This window comes from Gopherus flavomarginatus, chromosome 3, assembly GCF_025201925.1.
Source record: "Gopherus flavomarginatus isolate rGopFla2 chromosome 3, rGopFla2.mat.asm, whole genome shotgun sequence".
NCBI classification, from domain to species: domain Eukaryota; kingdom Metazoa; phylum Chordata; order Testudines; family Testudinidae; genus Gopherus; species Gopherus flavomarginatus.
This window is the reverse complement of record NC_066619.1, coordinates 24,823,380-24,845,510: the sequence shown is the minus strand read 5'-3', so window position 1 is coordinate 24,845,510 and position 22,131 is coordinate 24,823,380. Positions and strand designations below refer to the sequence as shown.

General features: G+C 42.8%; 1 protein-coding gene across 1 annotated transcript in view; it reads left to right on the top strand.

Annotated features, from left to right (window-relative positions):
* The window catches only part of ADAMTS12 (ADAM metallopeptidase with thrombospondin type 1 motif 12), a 226,202-nt gene that overhangs the window by 48,115 nt on the left and 155,956 nt on the right, over positions 1-22,131 (top strand). The window contains exons 3-4 of the mRNA XM_050943769.1: positions 11,981-12,177; positions 21,595-21,678. Coding sequence (XP_050799726.1) covers positions 11,981-12,177; positions 21,595-21,678 — 281 coding nt within the window. The remainder of the gene's footprint in view (positions 1-11,980; positions 12,178-21,594; positions 21,679-22,131) is intronic.

Genomic DNA, 22,131 nt, shown 5'->3' with positions numbered 1-22,131 from the left:
GGTGGTTTCGGCTGCTGCATATTAACAGGAAAGAAGCAGGACTGAACGGGCTTTGCTTGGTATTTGGGAAGGGAGGGCACTGTGTTTATGAAGGCTGCAGAAGCCGAAAGACAATGGCTTACCATGGCCGCATGCAAGCTGAATTCTGCTGCCCGGACCTGCGTCTGGGAGATCTCTAACACCAGAGCCGCAGGCACTCAATATTAAGATGCAAAATGCGACCTTGTAGTGAAGTCACATGTGCTATGTAAGGTGAATAGTGTTGTTCACCATGAAAGAGTATAACCATTGTTCTGTAAAATGTATCTTTTAAAATACTTCTCTCCCTTTTTTTCCCTCCCTCATGCAGCTGCAAATTTTTCAAGCCTCCTTACTCCATCCCAAAGGCTATCACAGATAAGGCGGAGGAAAACAAAGACACGAGACGAAATGTTCTCGGAAATCATGGAAGTGACCCGCAATGAAAGAGCTCATCTGAATGAGTGGAAGGACGTGGTATCAAATTACAGGAAAGATGCCAGTGAATGTGAGGACAGGAGGGACCAATGTGAGGAGAGGAGAGACGCTCGAGATGAGAGGTGACGACAGGAAGATCAGAGGTGTAGGCAGGAAGATCAGCGGTGGCGGGATGCAACGCTGGGGCTGCTGCGTGATCAGCTGACATCCTCCGACATCTGGTGGAGCTTCAGGAACAGCAACAGGGTCACAGAGTGCCGCTACAGCCCCTGTGTAAACCACCCTCACCACTCACCATGTTCCATATCTTCCTCACCCAGACGTGTAAGAATGCTTGGGGGAAGGCTTCGTGCACCCGCCCACACCACCCTCATGGACAGCCCAACCAAAAGGCTGTCATTACTTTGAAATATTTTTAGTGGCCTTTTCCTTCCCTCCTATCCTCCTCCCAAACCACACCCAGGATACCTTGTCAGTTCTCTCCCTCTTTTTTTTTAATAAAGAATACATGATTTTTAAACGATAGTGACTTTATTTCCTTAAGCAAGCTGTAATCGAAGGGGGACGGTGGGTTGCTTACAGGGAATGAGTCAATCAAGGGGGGGGGTTCATCAAGGGGAAACAAACACAGCAGTCACACCGTACCCTGGCTCGTGATGAAACTCGTTTTCAAAGCTTCTCTGATGTGCACCGCTTCCTAGTGTGCTCTTCTAATCGCCCTGTGTCTGGCTGCGCGTAATCAGTGGCCAGGTGATTTGCCTCAGCCTCCCACCCCGCCATAAAGGTCTTACTCTCACAGAGATTATGAAGCACACAGCAAGCAGCAATAATAATAATGGAGACATTGGTTTGGCTGAGGTCTGAGCGTGTCAGTAATGTGCGCCAGCGCACCTTTAAACGGCCAAATGCACATTCTATCACCATTCTGCACTTGCTCAGCCTGTAGTTGAACAACTCCTGACTACTGTCCAGGCTGCCTGTGTATGGCTTCATGAGCCATTGCATCAAGTGGTAGGCTGGGTCTCCCAGGATAACTACAGGCATTTCAACATCCCCAACTGTTATTTTCTGGTCTGGGAAGTAATTCCCTTGCTGCAGCCATTTAAACAGAGTAGTGTTCCAGAAGATGCGAGTGTCATGAACCCTTCATGGCCATCCCACATGGATGTTGGTGAAACGTCCCTTGTGATCTACCAGTGCTTGCAGCACTATTGAAAAGTACCCCTTGCGGTTTACATACTGGGTGCCCTGGTGCTCCGGTGCCAAGATAGGGATATGGGTTCCATCTCTCGCCCCACCCACAGTTAGGGAATCCCATTGCAGCAAAGCCATCCACTATGACCTGCACGTTACCCAGAGTCACAACCTTTCGTAGCAGCAGCTTAATGATTGCTTTGGCTACTTGCATCACAGCTGCCCCCACCGTAGATTTGCCCACTCCAAATTGATTCCTGACTGACCGGTAGCTGTCTGGCGTTGCAAGCTTCAGAAGGCTATTGCCACTCGCTTCTCAGCTGTGAGGGCTGCTCTCATCTTGGTATTCTGGCATTTCAGGGCAGGGAAAGCAAGTCACAAAATTCCATGAAAGTGCCCTTACGCATGCAAAAGTTTCGCAGCCACTGCGAATCGTCCCAAACCTGCAAAACTACGCGGTCCCACCAGTCTGTGCCTATTTCTCGGGCCCAAAATCGGTGTTCAATGGCTAGAACCTGCCCCATTACCAGCAGGATCTCCAAAGCGCAGGGGCCCGCGGTTTGAGAGAATTCTGTGTCCATGTCCTCATCACTCTCATTGCTGCTCTGCAGTAGCCACCTCCTCCTCGCCTGGCTTTGCAGGTCCTGGTTCAGCATAGATTGCACGAGAATGCGCGAGGTGTTTACAATGTCCACGATTGCGGTCTTGATCTGAGCAGGGTCCATGCTTGCTGTGCTATGGCGGTTGCACAGTTCACTCAGGAAAAAAGGCGCGAAACGGTTGTCTACTGCTTTCACGGAGGGAGGGGTGAGGCTGTACCCAGAACCACCCGTGACAATGTTTTTTGCCCCATCAGGTGCTGGGATCTCAACCCAGAATTCCAAGGGGCGGAGGAGACTGGGAGAACTATGGGATAGCTATGGAATAGCTACCCACAGTCCAATGCTCCGGAAAATCGATGCTAGCCTCAGTACATGGACGCACACCGCCTAATTAATGTGCTTAGTGTGGCCGCGTGCACTCAACTTTATACAATCTGTTTTACAAAACTGGTTTATGTAAAATCGGAATAATCCCGTAGTGTAGACATACCTTGAGAGAATACTGGCCTGCCACAAAAAAGGGTGCTTAGTTTCTGGAATTCTGATGGGTGTCTTAAAGAAGGAGTTGGGGCCATGCTAGGCTTCTGAAAAGGTTATGGGAGAGGACACTTGTTAGGCATATCAGATAGGAAACTGGGGTGGTCAGCAGGCCCTGTTTTGTGTACAGACTGTCGCTGACTTACGCAAGCATTCCATTCTGTTCAGGAACGCATTGTGCAAGTTGAATTTTGCTTAAGTCGGGAACGTATACTTGATAATTATGTGCCATAAATAAATAAATAAAATAAAGCTTACCAACTTAGGTAACTTTTCCCGTAAGTGTGGATTTGCGTAAATCGGGTTTGCGAAACCCAGGGAGTGGAGTGTCTGTATATAGAGAGGGAGATGGGGGAGTTAATAGAACAGAAAGAGGAACTGCGGAAAAGGAAGAGATTTGGCCTTGGGAGAATGTAGATAGATGACCTCAAAAAGATCAGATAACTTTAGCAATACAGCCAAGATTAACTCCAACCCATGTTAATGAAATTCAACCATCACTAAATTTGAAGCTTCCCTGGGAACATTATGGCCAAGTTACAGTTGCCTTTATGAATTAGAGCAGGGGTAGGCAACTTATGGCATGTGTGCTGAAGGCGGCATGCAAGCTGATTTTCAGTGGCACTCACACTGCTCAGTCCTGGCCACCAGTCCGAGGGCTCTGCATTTTAATTTAATTTTTAAATGAAGTTTCTTAAACATTTTAAAAACCTTATTTACTTTACATACAACAATAATTTAGTTATATATTATAGACTTATAGAAAGAGACCTTCTAAAAATGTTAAAATGTATTACCGGCACACAAAACTCTAAATTCAAGTGAATAAACGAAGACTCGGCACACTACTTCTGAAAGGTTGCCGACCCCTGAACTAGGGTAGAGAAAGCCCCTTCTTGGCCCACACCAAACTAGTGCATAATTTGACACACAAGTGCAGAGGAGCACTAGTTAGGGGACGGCTGGCCAGTGTGCTGGCTGCCTGTCTGGGCATGTTATGGTTACAGACCCTGCCCCCAACAAATCTGAATGTTGGCTATTGGATGCATAGAATGCTGTGGGGAGCACACACAGAACCTATAGCACACATGTGACAAGTGTTCCAGGGAAAGTATTTTTCCTGCAGCAGCCTTTCAGCCATTAGTCCAGTTCCTGGCTTTAGCATGCATGACTGCAGAGGTCGCAACACAAGCAGTTCCTTTTTCCCTATCAGTGTGAATTCAGCTTGTAGAATATTATTAGAAATGTGTGGGCCTGGTCCAACAACCTTCTGAAGTCAATGGGAGTCTCTCCACTGCCATTGTAAGGCATCAGATCAGGCCCTGAGAATGCAAAGACATAAAACACATGAAAATGTCATTTTTCATTTGTCGTCTCCTCATGTGGAAGCTGTTCCATACTCCTAACAAGTTTTGGTGCCCTTTTCTGTACCTTTTCCAATTCCAAAATACCTTTTTTTGAGATGGGACAAGGCAACCAAATCTGCATGCAGTATTTAAGATGTGGGCATACCATTCATTTATACAGAGGCAATATTATATTTTCTGTCTTATTATTTCTCCCTTTCCTATTGGTTCCTGTAACAGGGTGCTGGTGCAAAGGCACCCAATTAGTCCCTGCTCAGCCAGCCCCAATCAGGGGAAATAGATTGGGGCTGGGGAGAAGTCTGGTGCCTGGCCTTTTGAGGGTTCAAGGGCTATAAAGGCTGGCTGGCAGCCAGAAGGAGGAGATGGTCAGGGGAAGGTCAGTCTCTGGGCTGAGGACAGACTCTGGGTAGAAGAGGAGATTGTAAGGCCTGCAAGCTGTATATAGTATATCACTGGTGGTGGGAGAAATGTGTAAATAAAGCCATGTGTGCTGCAGAAGGAGAAGCCTCTTTGTGCTTTATTGGGGCAGCAGAAGGCCCCAAGAAGAGGGGCGGGCAGAGGACCTTGTTACAGTTCCCAATATTTTGTTAGCTTTTTTGACTGCTGCTGCATGCTGGATGTTTTCAGAGAACTATCCACATTGACTCCAAGACCACTCAAAAGAGAGATCTTGGAAACTATACCCTGGTGTTCCTAGCCTCTGTTTGCCAGAAGCTGGGAATGGGCAACAAAGGATGGATCACTTGATGATTACCTGTTCTGTTCGTTCTCTCTGAGACACCTGGCATTGACCACTGTCGGAAAACAGGATGCTGGGCTAGATGGACTGTTGATCTGACTCAATATGGCTGTTCTTATGTCCACAGAATCGTGAAAGGGGATTTTCATACAGCTGCATAAAAATAAAAAACAATTCTTGATACAGGCTGTGATAACTGAAGGGTGACAGGGGAGCTCCCTTATGGATACCCAGCCAGCCAGTTAGCTGTAGAATTCCTCTTGGTGTCTGTTCTCTGCTTACTTTACCTGTAAAGGGTTAACAAGCCCACCGGTAAAAGAAAAGGAGTGATCACCTGACCAGAAGAGTCAATGGGAAGGTAGAACTTTTTTTAAATTGGGAAGCAAACTTTCTCTTTGTGTGTTCTCAGGGACAGGGAGCAGCAATGCTATGAGCAGCAATGCTGTTTAAGGCTTGAACCAGGTATGAAAATTCATCAGATCATACTTAGAATTACTATTTGAACCCCCTCAATATGTAAGTAAATTAGGGATGTTTAGCTAGATGCAATCAAGTGTAACCCTTCTGCCCCTCTGAGTTGGCAGCAACAAGGGCCGGGTTCAGTATCCAGGGGTTCCGTTTCAGTAACACAATGAATAACCGGCTCGAGCCCCCACCCAGTGACCTGGGACACTCACATATCACACCCCCCTGGGTGCCTCTAGGAGGCAATACTTCCCCTCTTGCAAGCACGGAGTCTGAGTGTAGCAAAATCTTTTTAATAAAAGAAGGAATCAATGCGGCATCCCATTGGAGAAACACCACAAACAGGGTTATAACACAAACCATAAACAAAAACCCACCTCCAAGTACGTTTGGCACTGTCCTTTTTCCCCTTAGGGTTTTAAGTCCAATCACCCCAAAGTCCAACAACCCAAAAGTCTCTGGTCAATGCCACCCCAGAGTTCGAGAGTTTATCTGTAGAGGTCCCTCCCCCCAGCCTGGGTAGAAAGGGGCACCTTACGTGGTCCGGGGCCAACTGCCCTGCCTCTCCATGGGTTCTGCTTCCGCCTTCTCCATGAACTGCTCCGTTTCACCAGCCGCTCCACTCTGCTCCTCCAGCCGTCCTCAGAAACTGCTCCGCTCCACCAGCTGCTCTGCTCCATGAGCTGCTCCAGTTCTCCCTGCAAACTGCTCGGCTCCGCTCACTCTGTGGGCCGCTCCACCCGTCCCACAGCTACTCCACTCTGCCAGCCGCTCCGCTGCCACCAGCTGTCCCGTGATCCGCTCCAGCCGTCCCCACAACTGCTCCACTCCGCCAGCCGCTCTGTTCCACAGTATATCTTCAGGCTCCCCCACTAGTTAGCACAGTACTCAGTGCTCTCAGCTCAGTAATTTCAGCTCTTTAGTGATTTCAACTCTTAGTGATCTCAGCTCTTAGTAGGGGAGCCCCAGTGCTAGTGCACCATTAGCCCAAAGTGAATTCAGCTCAGTAACCTGTATTTAGATTCTTGAGGGAATAAAAAATCAACTCTGACATTCCACAGTGGAGAGAGGAGGGGGTGGAACTGGTGCTTCTGGCTCCACAAGGAGACTGCACCACCAGGCACAGATACCTGTCCCCAGCCTCTCTCCCTTCACTGGGTTTTGGAACCCATGTCCCTTGTCTAGCAAGTACCACCCAACTGAGGGTGAGTCATTTGTCACCAAGCAGTCCCACAGCTCAGCAGTCTGGGATAGGGTAGGCGTGCCTATGCAAATACACTCTCTGAAATTCTTTCCACCAGATGTCAGGGTAGAGCTTATCCTGACTCTGCTTACACAAGTTTATTTCTTTATTTGGCTTCTGGATCTCCTCTGTGCTAACCTCATATGCTTTTGTTTGCTTGTAACTTTTAAGCTGAACCCCCAAGAAAGCTATTTTGGGTGCTTAATTTTTGGAAATTTGGAAATCTAGCAAAAGCCTACGTTCCAGATGTATTTTCTTCCTTTTTGTTTTTAATAAAATTCACCTTTTTTAAGAACAGGATTGGATTTTTGGTGTCCCAAGAGGTTTGTGCATGTTGTTGGATTAGCTGGTAGCAACAGCTAATTTCCTTTGTTTTCTTTCTCAGCTCTTCCCCAGAGGGGAGAAAAGGGAGGTGAAAGGGCTTGAGGGTACCCCACAGGGAGAAATTCCCAAGTGCTCCTTCCTGGGTCCAAAGGATTTTTTTTGCATTTGGGTAGTGGCAGCTTTTACCAATCCAAGGTCAAAGAAAAGCTGTAACCTTGGGAGTTTAATATATGCCTGGAGTGGCAAGTATAAATTTTTAAAATCCTCGCGGGCCCCCACCTTCTGTACTCAAAGCGACAGACTGGGGATTCAGCCTTGACACAGGCCATATATTAAAAAGCTAGTTCTTAATGCATTAGCTGGGAAGGACTTCAGTTTTTTTGTGCCAAGAAAAACATGTTCTTCATGGTTTAATTACAGAGATAAAGTAGTATGCAAATATAATTGTAATGGGGATTTTTAATTTTCAGGCTAATTTACATAAGAACATTGTTTTATAGAATATATTTCTATCAAGTGGAGACAGAAACGCTATATTGCAAATTAGGGTTTTTTAAAAAAATTTACTAATGTTATATTGTTTTGGGGGTGAAAATTTTCTTGTTTTTCCAGTCCACCGGTTTACTTTTATCAGCAAGATTACTAAAGGTCAGTCATTGAAGCTGTTAAGTGGATAGAAATACAAATCACATTGAATGATATATTTCTAGAATTTTGTTTAGCTTCTAAAGGTCTTCAACACCCAGTTCTTTGTCACCATGTGCAAACATGCCAGAAATGTGATTATTAGTTGTAAAGAGTCTTAGTAGTTGTGTTTGGTAATGGAAAAGTGTTGTCCCTTAATGTTCATTAATAAAATAAGCTGAAAAATGATCATTGATTGGTACTATAATATCTGATAAATACTTTTCTCACAGTAAGGTCATGTAGGGACAAGCGAGTAGGTATTGAGGGCTTATTGAAATAAACATTTTAACAAAAAAGCTTAAGCTGTGATCCTACAAAGACTTAAGTACATGCTTAATTTTATACTCTATGAACAGTCCCATTAGAGCTAATAGTCACTTAAGCACATGCTTAAATCTTTGCAGGAACCAGGGTCTTAACTGAGATGGCAACACAGTATTAAGTATTGTTTACATTCAATAAATTATTTCTGGGCTCAATTTATACTTAGTCCAAATTATTTTAATATAATAATACTATATTAAAGTTTAGATACAGACTCAAATTCATAGCCACTGGATTAGTTTACATACACTACCAATGTCCTATTAACTAATTCTTTTATTTTATTCTGTATGGCAGAGATTTTCAAAAGTGCCTCTTTTCCCCATTTTATTTTAGCTTTTTCCTTTTTTCCATATTTTTCCAGTGGAAAAAGTAAGTCTCCCCCCTCCCCTTTTTTTACTGTCCCCTTCCTGTTTTCCTTGGGGAGATGGGGAAGGGAGAAAGTGGGATTTTCCCCAACAAGCTAAATTTTTAAATATTTTAAATGTTTTGAACATTTTTGATGAAAATTACAAAAAATGAAAAATTTTAAATGAAATAAAAAATCTTGTCTTTTTTTCAGTTTATTCACAAAATATCCTTACTGTTTTTTGTCTGTCTTTACCTATAACTATTTCCTAAATATCCTCTATTTATAGCTTCTGAGGCAAACAGTTTGTCAGTCTTACGCTTTCAGTCCTCCACCAGGAGTGGTGTTGATTGGCAGACATGCCTGTCAATTGTATCTGATTTTCCAGGACTTGAACAAGGACAGTGGGCATTTTGAGATGGTCTGTACCCAAGTTCACTCATAGGTTTTAATTGTAAATAATAAATTACAAATTCAGTAATTCAGTCTGCAGCAGGGATATGGTGAATGGTGACTTCTGCAGCTGCCTTTGAAGAACACCAATCATACCTTCAGTGCCTAATTTGGCCATGGCATGCCAGGACTGAGTCCCAACACCTCTAGACTTGGCAGTTTGTAGTCCCAGCACCTCTAAGCTTGCTGAATTAGTTGTGAATGCAAAAAAATTGCCTGAGCCCCAACACCTAATTGCTTGAGCCCTGGGACCTTTTTTATTGCAAATTAAGCATTGCATACCTGTCAGTGAACGAGCATTCCTGGGTACAGAGTCCTTGTAACAAGGGAACAGAGAGATGGGTGCCCCAAGGTAAAATTGCCAGCTGAGAAGTTTGGTGGTGGTAGCAGGTATCTAAGACTGGATCATAGGAAACCCAGGGTTGTGACAGAGGATTAGGATTATTCACTTCTTGTAGGGCTCACCACATCTCCAAAATGATAGTACTTCTTGCCTAAACCCAAATTGGGGACAGAGAGTGGGACAAAGACCCCAAATGAGGATTATAAGTAAAAGAGTAATGCAAGATGCTTTGAATGGTGTGGGATCCATCGCCTCAGACTGACGACTGTGTTTCTGGTGTGAACAATGTAAAATAATAAATAGGAGAGAGCATTTGGTTTGTGTGAAGTGGAAGTAAATTGAGGGCAAAAGGATCAGTTAATCTAGCCCCATTCCATGCTGCCTATGTCAGTGTTTGCCCTGAACCCATTCTAATCTGTTCCAGAGCTCACTCTTGTAGTGAGGCATATTTGAACTGATCCTGCGAGGGGCTGAGTATATCCTGCAAGGTGTTGAATGCACCTTAACTCCTAGTGACTCTGATTGTGTTTTTGGGCCGTCGGCACTCTGAGGTCCTTCAGTGGTGCACTGCACATGTTATGCGCTTTTCCTTGAGCACAGCATGTAGGAGACAAAGTGCAAAAAGAGCCTTGGTGTTGACAGGCAAATCATACCAAATGTCATTATGTAAGAGGAATCTGATCCTCTCTTAGAAAGGAGTTTGTCAAGTCAGTTTTTCTGCAAATTATTGTGCTGATGCTGTGGGATTGAAGAGTGTGATCAAACTGAAGATGAATTTATGTTATTTGAAAGTGAAACTATCAGTGTTACTGGCTGGAAAATACATTATATGAAAGAGGGATCTGGCACAAGCATTATGGCAATGTAATTCTGTTACTTAGCAAAATCTAATAACAATACTGCTGGCCACTGGAAGAGACAATGATGCTCAACTGAGTCTAATCAGCTCAATCTTTAAACACTGGAGAGGGAGGGTCTAAGGGTCTAATGGTACCTAGGACCCTTAAGTAGAATCCTCTGCACTAGATGGGAACCCTCTCTGTCTTTCACTTGGATGTGGTTCACTGCGTGTATTACTAGTCAGCTTTCATATTGACCCCAGAGAGCACTCTTCTGAGCAGAAAAGGACACAGATCAACGCTGGTTTAGTGCAGAATTGTTCTTGCATGCCTTTGCTTTCTTTAAAGAAGCTTATGCATCTAGCTATACCATGAAACAAAATGTAAACCATTGTATGTTGCAAAAACGTATTGTATCCATACAATGAATAGTCAGAAAATCCAGATGTGTTTCAGTCATGGGAACACATCTGGCTACGTTTTGGCTGACCCTGGACAGGTTTTCGGGAAAGAAGAGAGTGTGAAGAATCCCATCTGTGTCCTGTTCCCATGCAGGACACAGACTGAATGTCTTGTGTCTCCCTATCTTGTAGCTTGTAGTCTCTGAACACAAGTGATTTGAGGTACAACCAGAGGCACTCACCCCAAAGTAGGTGTGACCAGGTGAACTGGAGGTCTGGTCCAAGCATGTCCCAGTAATGGTTGGAGGCTGGTGCTGGGGTAAAGCACAGTAGACTGTGAGCTCTTTGGGGTAGGGACCATCCTTTTTGTTCTGTGTTTGCACAGTGTCCAGCATAATGGGGTCCTAGACCATGACTGGGGCTCTCTCTAGTACTCCTACTAATCTATTAATAATATGCCTTTCTAGGAGCTTATGGCCATCACAAAGGCATTCTGCTGTGCCCTGTGCTGGCAGAGTGCCTCCACTCATTGCCTGAGTATCTCCCAACTCCCCCACAAATCATTTCCCTGCTAAGGCAGCTCTGGCTTTCAAAGCTAGAGGTCAGTCAGGAGAAGCTGCCATGATTTAAATTGTTAACAACACTAAAGAAAAAGAAGGGGAAAAAAACTTCTCTGAGTGAGTAAGAAGCAAAGATCACAAAGCTGTAGCTGCAGCGCAGAGCTCCTCGCCCATCAATCAGACAGGTTACACTGACAGCTGATTGTAGGGGTGGTGTAGCCATGTTGGTCCCAGGATATTAGAGAGACAAGGTAGGTGAGGTAATATCTTTTATTGGGCCAACCTCAGTTGGTGAGAGAGACGAGCTTTCGAGCTACACAGAGCTCTTCATTGTAGCTCAAAAGCAAGAGCTCTGTGTAGCTGGAAAGTCTGACTCTTTCAGCAACAGAAGTTGGTCCAATAAAAGATATTACCTCACCCACCTTGTCTTTAATTGACAGCTAAGGTAGTTAGCGGATATTATGCCCCACTGGAGTATAGGCGCCACCTGTTGGTGAAACAAGTCCACTGCTCAGAACATAAGAACAGCCATGCTGGGTCAGACCAAAGGTCCATCTAGCCCAGTATCCTGTCTTCTGACAGTGGCCAATGTCAGGTGCCACGGAGGGAATGAACAGAACAGGTAATCATCAAGTAATCCATCCCCTGTTCTAGCTGGGGATCTTTCCCAGCCTGTTCATGCACAGGACAGACCACATGCCCCTGAAAGACTGGATCCAGTTTACCACTCTGATGGGAATTGAGCATATATGTTACAGGGAGAATACACCCTTTATTTTATACTAAGAACTGCTGTAATTAGAGATGGCCTTGAAACAAAATGACAGACCTCAAAATCTCTTGAATGTTGGGAGGGTTCATACCCAGAAGCAAACTTTGCAACTGGCCTCTATCCCTATGATGGGCACAATCAATACCTGGCATCCAAACACTCCTGACTTTTTGGTAAAGTTTGGATCTATTTGATTTTAATCCAATCTATAGAGCTCTGACTTCTCTGTAAATATTACAACAAAACATTTAAAATGTAAAGTGACCCTGACGCGCAATGAAAGTATCTCTATATAAAATGAAATCAATGCCCTTTAACATTCCAGATACCTTCAGCTTTTTCAAACAACAAGAGCATCGGAGGGAGAGGTGGGAAGGAAATCACAGGGCAGCCAAAACAATTTCTCGGCGTTCTGTCAGCAAGGAACGATGGGTGGAGACGCTGGTTGTTGCAGACAGTAAGATGATTGAATATCATGGAAGTGACAATGTGGAATCCTACATCCACACTATAATAAATATGGTAGGTGATATACTTAATTATTTCTCAGTTAGATACATTATATAAATATAAGCAAACTTGATTACATTGTTAATCACCATGAAAACAGTCGTAACGGTCTGTCATTTAAAGAAGTGGAATAATTTTTGTATGTGTTTGTCTAAAGTCTTCTCTATTATTTCATGCAGGATGGGCTTTTCCTCTATAGGTTTTAAGTCCGTGATTTCTGGCTGAATCACGGCATCCATATAACATAGCTCTGTATGGGCACTACACAGGAACTTTTGTTCCACTGAAATTACCAGTTCTGAATGTCATCCACCTTCTCCAATCTATTGATTGTTGATGTTCCTAGGCAGCAGTATTACCATAATGTGACAGAGCAGTTAGACGCAGGAGAACACGAGAGCTTTAGACTATCAGTGGTATGGATTCCCTTTCCCATCTCTGTATGAGTGGGGAGAAAAATTTTCAGGGATTCCTCTGTTCAGTTAGACATAATTCCCTTACCTAAAAAATAAAAATCTTAGTGTGTCCCAGTGCTTGCTCAGCAATTTCTTAGATATTTGGTCTGATTCTGATCTCATGTACACTGGTGAACCCCTGTTGAGAGAAATGGAGTTACTCCTGATATTGTGAAAGTGGTGTAGTGTAGAGATTTGTGCAGTTTTACTAGCTTTTCTTAAGACTCAGTCAAAACAATTATAATGTGGGTTTTACACTCAGGAAATGGTTCAATCGGTTGTATTATAGAGGCTTGTATTACTGGGGCTGATTTTCAAATATGTTTTCCTCTTCTGTCATTTCTTCTTTTAAAGAGGACAGTTAATTTTTTCAGACAAATTGTGCTTTTTCCCACATATAATGAAATCTAAATTAAAAATGTCAAATGTGTCTCAGTTCAAATAAATCCCCAAATGAGCAAATTTCAAAATGTAATTTGACTTAAGAAAAGTTATAATGTCTTGTGATATTTGTCATGCTGTCTGAAATAGCTCGCAACCATGAATGCGAATCTTGGGGCAGACTGTCAAGAAGCAGGGCAAAAGCTCCAAACTGGTGGTATGTTCTATAATTAGATTTCACCAACCCACTAATGAGTGTGAACTCCTCCAACATTATAACAGTTATACCACGGAGTCACAGACAATCCCCTTGGCACTCCAGTCTCTTGCCACCTGGGCAAGCTGGACTGTGTGATGGATGGGCACTTTATACCAAAAATCAAAACAATATTCAGGTTATTCCCAGTCCCAAAGGACCAGTCACTTACCCCATGTCATTTATACTCAGATCTCAAACGAAAGACAAAGCCTGTAGCCAATCCTGTAATAAACTAACTAAAGATTTATTAACTAAGAAAATAAATGAGTTATTCACAAGGTTAAAATAGGAAACAACACACACAAATGAGTTACAGTCTTAGATTTAAAAAGGTAAAATAAGCTTCTATAATAACCAGCTCTACATGTCCTTTAGGGTTGAACCATGCCAAGTCTCTTGCTTATGTTTAGGAATCTTTACTCCTCAGAGTCCAGACAGTATAAAGATTCCAGTTCCTCCTTGACAGAGATTTTTCTCCCCTTCACCTCAGAATCCAAGCTGATGGGATGAGTTCATCCGCATGCCACCCCTTCATGGAGGGACTAAGGAATGCAATCAACAAAGTGTCTGCCCTTGGATGTCACACAATGCCTCATTTGCCTTTAAAGGGCCATTTTGTGTGCAGGATGAGCACTTTACCTTAATCAATGCTTCCTTTCCTGTTTGGGAGTTACACAATGACAGAGGTTTACAGTGCAAACACTTAATGTAACTTTATGCCACGGGATACAGACATTGTAAGTAAAATTAATACATGCAGCATCCTACAAGCATTTCATAAAATCTGGACACTAAACACATTATTATATTGCTAATATCTGTTTTAACTATACTAACTCATAGGTAAGCCAAGCTGGTTTTCACCCATGTAGTTGTCAGTGTTCAGAGAGGCCTGGGGCCTTGGGATAAGCTGGCACCTGGTCTGCCAGCATTACAATATCATCTTTGGATCTTTGGGCATTGACTTTATGTAGCCATTTGAGATTATCTTCTCCCTCCTTCTCCACTCACTCAATGAATAAACGAAACCACAGCTATCAGACTGCCAGATCCATCCCCCTCGATGTATTAATCTGACCCCCTGACTGATTTCACTGTCTGCTGCATCTAAGCTTTTCCTTGGGAAAAAAAGTGCCTAGCCCTTATAATTGTCAAGGAAACCTTCTGGACATGAACCTCCTGTGGTGTTATCTTATTATGTCAACAGAGAGGCAGCCAGTTCCAGCCAGGCTACTCCTGAGCTACAATGTAGTAGGATTTAAAACCTATACAGTAAAACACAAAGTAAAGCACAGGATCTTATAACAGCATTTGCTTGCTGGTCCAAGTGACTGTATAGCTTGCTGCTTTCTCACAGCTAAATAAGTTCCCCTTTAGCTCCAGCAGTGCTGTGGCTAAAGTGGTAAATGTGAACTTTAATAATCAGTATGTTAATGTGGTTATACATACCTTAACTTTTGCATTTCCTGACTTTCATTTTAGATTTACAAGCATAGGGGCAGATACCTTACTCATACTATTATTACTGTTAGTTCCATTGATTTCAGTGGGACAACTTGAAGAGTAAGGTGCTACTCATTATGAGTAAGGGTAATGGAATCTGGCCTTCAGTTTCATTACTGTAGGTATGTTTTTACTGGTAATATTAATGTGAATGATGAATATGTATGAAGTTATGAGACTTCTTCAGTTTCATTGCATCCTTTCTTTTTCTACCTAACTGTATTTAGGTATTAGCCATAAGAGTAAATAGCATATTACACAGCATTTGAGGAAGGAAAACTGGGGTTGTTTATGGACACTGTTCTTCACTGGTGTTTGACAGAGTCAAAAGAAATTACCCATATTACGTGTCACAGTTACAGGACCCCTTTCTGGTCTCTCTGAGAGCATCCCTCAGGTGTTAGGCCTCAACGCTTTACCTTTCTGAAGGTGGAATCCCACAATTCACTCAGTTCCCAAGCTACTGCATCCTGGCTACCAGGATGTCCCAGGCCCAGTTGGGTTTGGCACTTGCAAATCTCCCTTTGGGGAACTGTGACCAGGCAGCTTTCTTAAAACAAATTGTTTTTAAACTTAACAGTAGGAACCAGCAAAGCATCAGAAAAAAGAGAGTTTAAAACAATATGAGGCCTAACCACATACCTATCTTACCTAGAGGCTTGCCAGCCCTTGGCAGAGGTCCCTCTGCTCCAGATCTCTGACCTCTAGGTCTATAAGAACCACTTCTTATCAGCAACTCCCGGCAGCCCCTCCCTTGAGAATGACCCTTTTTGTCCCCTCAGAAGACCTTTGTCTTGCTTTCCTGGCATTTTTGTTCTCCAGTGTTTACAGCCTATAGGTCTTTGTCTGGATTTTTCACACTTGCTATTTGACTACCCTGTTACAACCTGTGACCCCTCCTGCCTTAACAGACTGGCCCATTGAGTTCAGTAGGGGACAAGAAGCGGGCTATCAACGTGAATATGTCTAGTATTGTTCCCCAAGTGTAACAAAATGGTAGCTATCTGAAGCTGTTGTCGTCTTTCCTGCACAGTGCAATCAGCTCCTGATTGAATTAACCACTTGTAGACAGCGTCCCTTACAACAGTCAGACCAACAGAACATTTATTGTTCCTGAATTAATATAGAACAGCTCCAAAGCCATCACATCATTCATGCACAGTGGGGCAGCCAATATATAGAAACTATTGTAGCCCATAGTTAGGGATGAGACATGAGAAAAGACCTATGCTCCCATTCCTTGTAAGCAACATACAAGGTCTCTTTTAGGGCTTGTCTACATTTAAAATGCTTCAGCGGCACAGCTATTCCGTCTAGACACTACCTACCCCAATGGAAAGGGTTCTCCCATTGGCGAAGGTAATCCACCTCCACAAGAAGTGATAGATAGGTGACCAGAAGAATTCTTCTGTCAACCTAGTGCTGTCTACATGAAGATTTAGGTTGGCTTAATAACGCTGCTCCGGGGTGTGGATTTTTCACACCCTCAACGGATGTAATTAAACTGATCTAATTTTCTATCATAGACCAGGCCTACGTCTGAAACTTTATTTTAATTTCAGTTCTTAATGAGCATGCTTCCCAAAGTCAGATTCTGTCATCAGATGTTCATGTCCTGCTCTCATCAAAGTCAATGGGAACTTTAATAATTGTTAGAAAAAGGAGTTTGGGAGGAAGGTAAAGCTGGACTGGGCCTCAAAAGTCAGATCAAATCCAGATTTCAGAGTTATTTGGTTCCAACATTTTGATTTGGTCCATTATAGCAACAGCAGCCAGTTGCAAAATCTGGATCTGGGGTTTGATTCTGGATTCCCTCAAAGCTAGGGTGATAGAGCTGAGGTTTTGATAGCTAATTACAATAATACTTTAAATGATCAAATCTTGCCTTCGTCCCCTTCTCCCCTTCAAAATCAAAAAGACAGAACAGGTTTTGCTGATGGGGGAGTTGCACTATATGTGAAAGAAAGCATAGAATCAAATGAAGTAAAAATCTTAAATGAATCAAACTGTACCATAGAATCTCTATGGATAGTAATTCCGTGCTCTAATAATAACAATATAGCAGTAGGGATATATGACTGATCACCTGACCAGGATGGTGATAGTGACTGTGAAATGCTCAGGGAGATTACAGGGGCTATTAAAGTAAAAAACTCAATAATAATGGGGGATTTCACCTATCCCCATAATGACTGCATACATGTCACCTCAGGACAGGATGCAGAGATAAAGTTTCTTGACATCTTAAATGACTGCTTCTTGGAGCAGCTGTTCCTGGAATCCACAAGAGGAGAGGCAATTCTTGATTTAGTCCTAAGCGGAGCACAGGATCTGGTCCAAAAGGTGAATATAGCTGACTATTTGGTAATAGTGACCATAATATAATTAAATTTTTAACATCCCTGTGGCGGGGAAAACACCACAGCAGCCCAACACTGTAGCATTTAATTTCAGAAAGGGGAACTACACAAAAATGAGGAGGTTAGTTAAACAGAAATTAAAAGGTACAATGCCAAAAGTGAAATCCCTGAAGCTGCATGGAAACTTTGTAAAGACGCCATAATAGAGGTTCATCTTAAATGTATGCCCCAAATTAAAAAAAGCATAGTACATAGGCGTGAGTTTCTAATCTGCAGGGGGGTGCTCTCCCCAGCTCTGCCCAGGCCCCGCCCCCACTCCACCTCTTTCCACCAAGGCCCAACTCCTGCCCTGTTTCTTCTCACCTCCTCCCCGCCCTGCCTCTTCCCGCCCCTTTCCCACCCAGTTTCTCCCCCGAACACACTGTGCTATCGCTCCCCGCCCCCCCCAGCACTTCCTGTCCTGATGCTGTGAAACAGATGATCCATGGCAGACTTTAGGCACTGAGAGGGAGGGGGAAGTGCTGATCGGTGGGGCCCTCTGGTGGGCAGGAGGGGCTGTGGGGAGGGAGAGGTTCTGGTAGAGAGACTACCAGTGGGTGCTCAGCACCCACAATTTTTTTGCTGTGGAGCTCAGCCCTGGAGCACCCATGGAATCGGCATGCAGGACATAGTAAGAGAACCAGAAAAGTGCCACTCTGGCTAAACAACAAAGTAAAAGAAGCAGTGAGAGGCAAAAAGGCATCCTTTAAAAAGTGGAAGTTAAATCCTAGTGAGGAACATAGAAAGGATCATAAACTCTGGCAAATGAAGTGTAAAAATATAATTAGGAAGGCCAAAAACGGCCACTGCGGAGAAACTGAATGAATTCTTTGCATCGGTCTTTATGGCTGAGGATGTGAGGGAGATTCCCAAACTGAGCCATTCTTTTTAGGTGACAAATTTGAGGAACTGTCCCAGATTGAGATGTCATTAGAGGAGGCTTTGGAACAAATTGATAAATTAAACAGTAATAAGTCACCAGGACCAAATGGTATTCACCCAAGTGTTCTGAAGGAACTCAAATGTGAAATTGCAGAACTATTTACTGTAGTCTGTAACCTGTAATTTCAATCAGCTTCTGTACCAAATAACTGGAGGATAGCTAATCTGATGCAAATGTTTAAAAAGGGCTTCAGAAGTGATTCTGGCAATTACAGGCCAGTAAGCCTGACTTCGGTACCAGGCAAACTGGTTGAAACTACAGTATAGTAAAGAACAAAATTGTCAGACACATAGATGAACATAATTTGTTGAGGAAGAATCAACAAGGCTTTTGTAAAGGGAAATCATGCCTCACCAATCTACTAGAATCCTTTGAGGGGTCAACAACATGTGGACAAAAGGGATCCAGTGGATATAGGATACTTAGATTTTCAGAAAGCCTTTGACAAGGTCCCTCACCAAAGGCTCTTAAGCAAAGTAAGCTGTTATGAGATAAGAGGGAAGGTCCTCTCATGGACTGATAACTGGTTAAAAAATAGGAAACAAAGGGTAGGAATAAATGGTCAGTTTTCAGAATGGAGAGAGGTAAATAGTGGTGTCTCCCAGGGTTCTGTACTGGGCCCAGTCCTGTTCAATATATTCATAAATGATCTGGGAAAAGGGATAAACAGTGAGATGGCAAAATTTGCAGATGTTACAAAATTGCTGCAGATAGTTAACTCCCAGACAGACTGCGAAGAGCTACAAAAGGATCTCTCAAAGCTGTGTGACTGGACAACAAAATGGCAGATGAAATTCAATGTTGATAAATGCAAAGTAGTGCATTTTGGAAAACATAATCCCAACTATACATATAAAATGATGGTGTCTAATTTGGCTTTTACTACTCAAGAAAGAGATCTTGGAGTCATTGTGGATAGTTCTCTGAAAACATCCACTCAATGTGCAGTGGCAGTCAAAAAAGCGAAAAGAATGTTGGGAATCATTAAGAAAGGGATAAATAATAAGACAGAAAATACTGTGTCTGTATATAGCCATAGTACGCCCACATCTTGAATACTGCGTGCGTCACGCCATCTCGAAAAAGATGTATTGGAATTGGAAAAGGTTCAAAAAAGGGCAACAAAAATATTAAGGGAATGGTACAGCTGCCATATGAGGAGAGATTAATAAGACTGGGACTTTTCAGACTGGAAAAGAAATGACTAAGGGGGATATGATAGAGGTCTATAAAATCATGACAGGTGTGGAGAAAGTAAATAAGGAAATGTTATTTATTCCTTCTCATAATATAACTAGGGATCACCAAATTAAATTAATAGGCAACAGGTTTAAAACAAACAAAAGGAAGTATTTTTTCATACAATACATAGTCAACCTGTGGCACTCCTTACCAGACGATGCTGTGAAGGCCAAGACTATAACAGGGTTAAAAAAAGAACTAGGTAAGTTCATTGAAGATAGGTCCATCAATGGCTATTAGCCAGGATGGACAGAGATGTGTCCTTAGCCTCTGTTTGCTAGAAGCTGGGAGTGAGTGACAGGGGATGGATCACTTGATGATTACCTGTTCTGTTCATTCCCTCTGGGAAACCTGGCGTTGGCCACTGTCAGAAGACAGGGTACTGGGAAAGATGGACCTTTGGTCTGACCCAGTATGGCCATTCTTATGTTCTTATGTAAAATCCTTTTGTTTCACAAATATTTATGTACTGAATTATATTAATAGCCTCAGAAAAAAATCTGACATGCACTGAAAAAAACCATAAGTACATAATATTTCAATATTCCTATGTGTGACTGAGATTTTGTTAGACTAACCAGCCCCCACTAGGAACAGCCTTTTTTGGCAGCTGTGAATGAGTGCAAAATACTTAAACAATTATCTTTCAGTTGAGAGATTTCTGAAGAATTAAGAGCCAGCACAATATATTTTTTTCTATCCTACAGTATTCAGCTAATGCAATTCAGATGTGTCCCATTAGTGCAAATAATATAAACAAAAACCTAGGAGACATCTGCAGTGGATTCACAAAGAAGTCTTGAAATTGTCTTTCACTGTAGCCATCAATACTGTATTGTCTTGGAGTAACTGTTTACAGAGCACAATGTAACTAATCAATTTTTGTACTCAAAATGAAGCTCATTTCAAACAGCAGATGCAACCCTTCCCTGCTGAGAGGGAAAATGACTTCCTCTGGCAGATTGTTGTGACTAAGGGCATATATTACAGCACTGCAGCTGTCCTGCTGTAGCGCCATAGTGTGTACACCTCCTAGACTGACGGAAGGATTTTACTATCTATGTAGATAATCCGTCTCCCCAACCAGCGGTAGCTAGGTTGAAAGAAGAATTCCGCCTTTGATTTAGTCACAACTATGCTGGGCTTAGGTCAATCTAACTATGGTGCCCTGAGTGACATAGCGAGGCCAACCTAAATTTTAGATATAGAGAAGACTTAAGTGTCAGCTTTGTTCCTGCTACACTCTTCCCCCCCCCCCATTTCTTCCTTTTACTAGTAATGCTCTTGAGAAGCAGCCTGTCTAATTGCACACACACTGACACCATCATTTGGGGCATGAGGACTCGGAGTTCAGTGCTGGACCTTTTGCTATTTTTTAGTGTAACTACTCCAGGTGTCATTTTATCTTTAGTCTCAGGTCTGTTCTACACTAATGTGGTAAGGCGATCTAAGTTATGCTTGTTAAGTTATGTAAATTATGTAACTTAAGTCAGAGCAGCTTAGATCGATTTACAGCAGTCTACACTGCTTTCCCGCCTCTTGCGAAGGTGGAGTACTGAAGTGGATAGGAGAGCGCTCTGCCTTCAACTGATCCTGTCTTCACTAGGCCCACTAAATCAATCCCCACTGCATGGATTGCAGCAGCGCCGATTTAGCCTGCAGTGAAGACAAACCCTTAGCTTCCACTTTTATGCTGATGATACCACTATATATATTTTTCAACTCCCTTCTATTTGCCTAGTATTGACTTCCTCTTTTTCCTTTGGCCAGCCAAGTCCTTTCTACAGAACCCAACAATAAATGCCTCATTTGCTGTTGCCCTGAACCTTTGGTAATCATTCACACCAGTACAAAGTGATGTAAAATGCTACCATTGTGCACTGGCAGTGTTTTATACCTATCTTTCACTGATGTAAATAACTACACAGGGAGCACAATAGTGGATTGGACCCTAAATGAGAAAAATGAACTTAAAATAATTTTTAATGGATTGTAAATTTTGCTGCATAACATCTTAATAATGTCTGTTAATTGCTGAATTTTTATTAATTTGACTGGGCAGCCCTCTGCAGTAGTTCATCATGGTTATTACATTTCAGAATGCGAAGTGAACATTCGATCAATAACATGTAAGAGAAAAAAAACAAAGAGAGCACTCTGCTTGAAATAACCTGCATATTTCCTCTCTAAAGTTCTGTCTTGCTGTAGAGGAATCAATTAATTTCATACCTCCTTGCTCTGACGCAGGTCACAGGATTGTTCCATGATCCAAGCATTGGCAATGCAATCCACATTGTGCTCGTCCGCCTTATTCTCCTTGAAGAGGAAGAGGTGAGATTTTGTTTCCCCCAAGATTACAATGAAGAAAGTTGGGCACGCAGTGCACTGAAGAGAGATTTTGGTAGGGTATTTAGATTAACACTAAAGATAGTAATGAGTGCATCCACTGTATGTGGAAAAAGGGTTGCTTGTTTAAAACATTTTGTTCATTCCTCTGGTAATCTATTGACTCTGGCACAGCTGTTTTAAAGCTAACTGCTGCTCAAAATGGCACATTGTTTAGCTCATAACTGCAGGTGTTTGTGCATAAACTCCCAAAATGAAATTCAGTTAAAATTTTTCAAATATTAGGGTAGTTGTGTGTGAGGGGAAAACTCTTCAGCGCCAGAAAAGGACTTTCAAAGACTGAGGAGGCTTGCTGCAGAGCAGAGATTCAAACGTACAGGATGCTCAAATGAACCATCCACAGTCTAATCACATAGCATGTTCATAAAGCACAGTGCA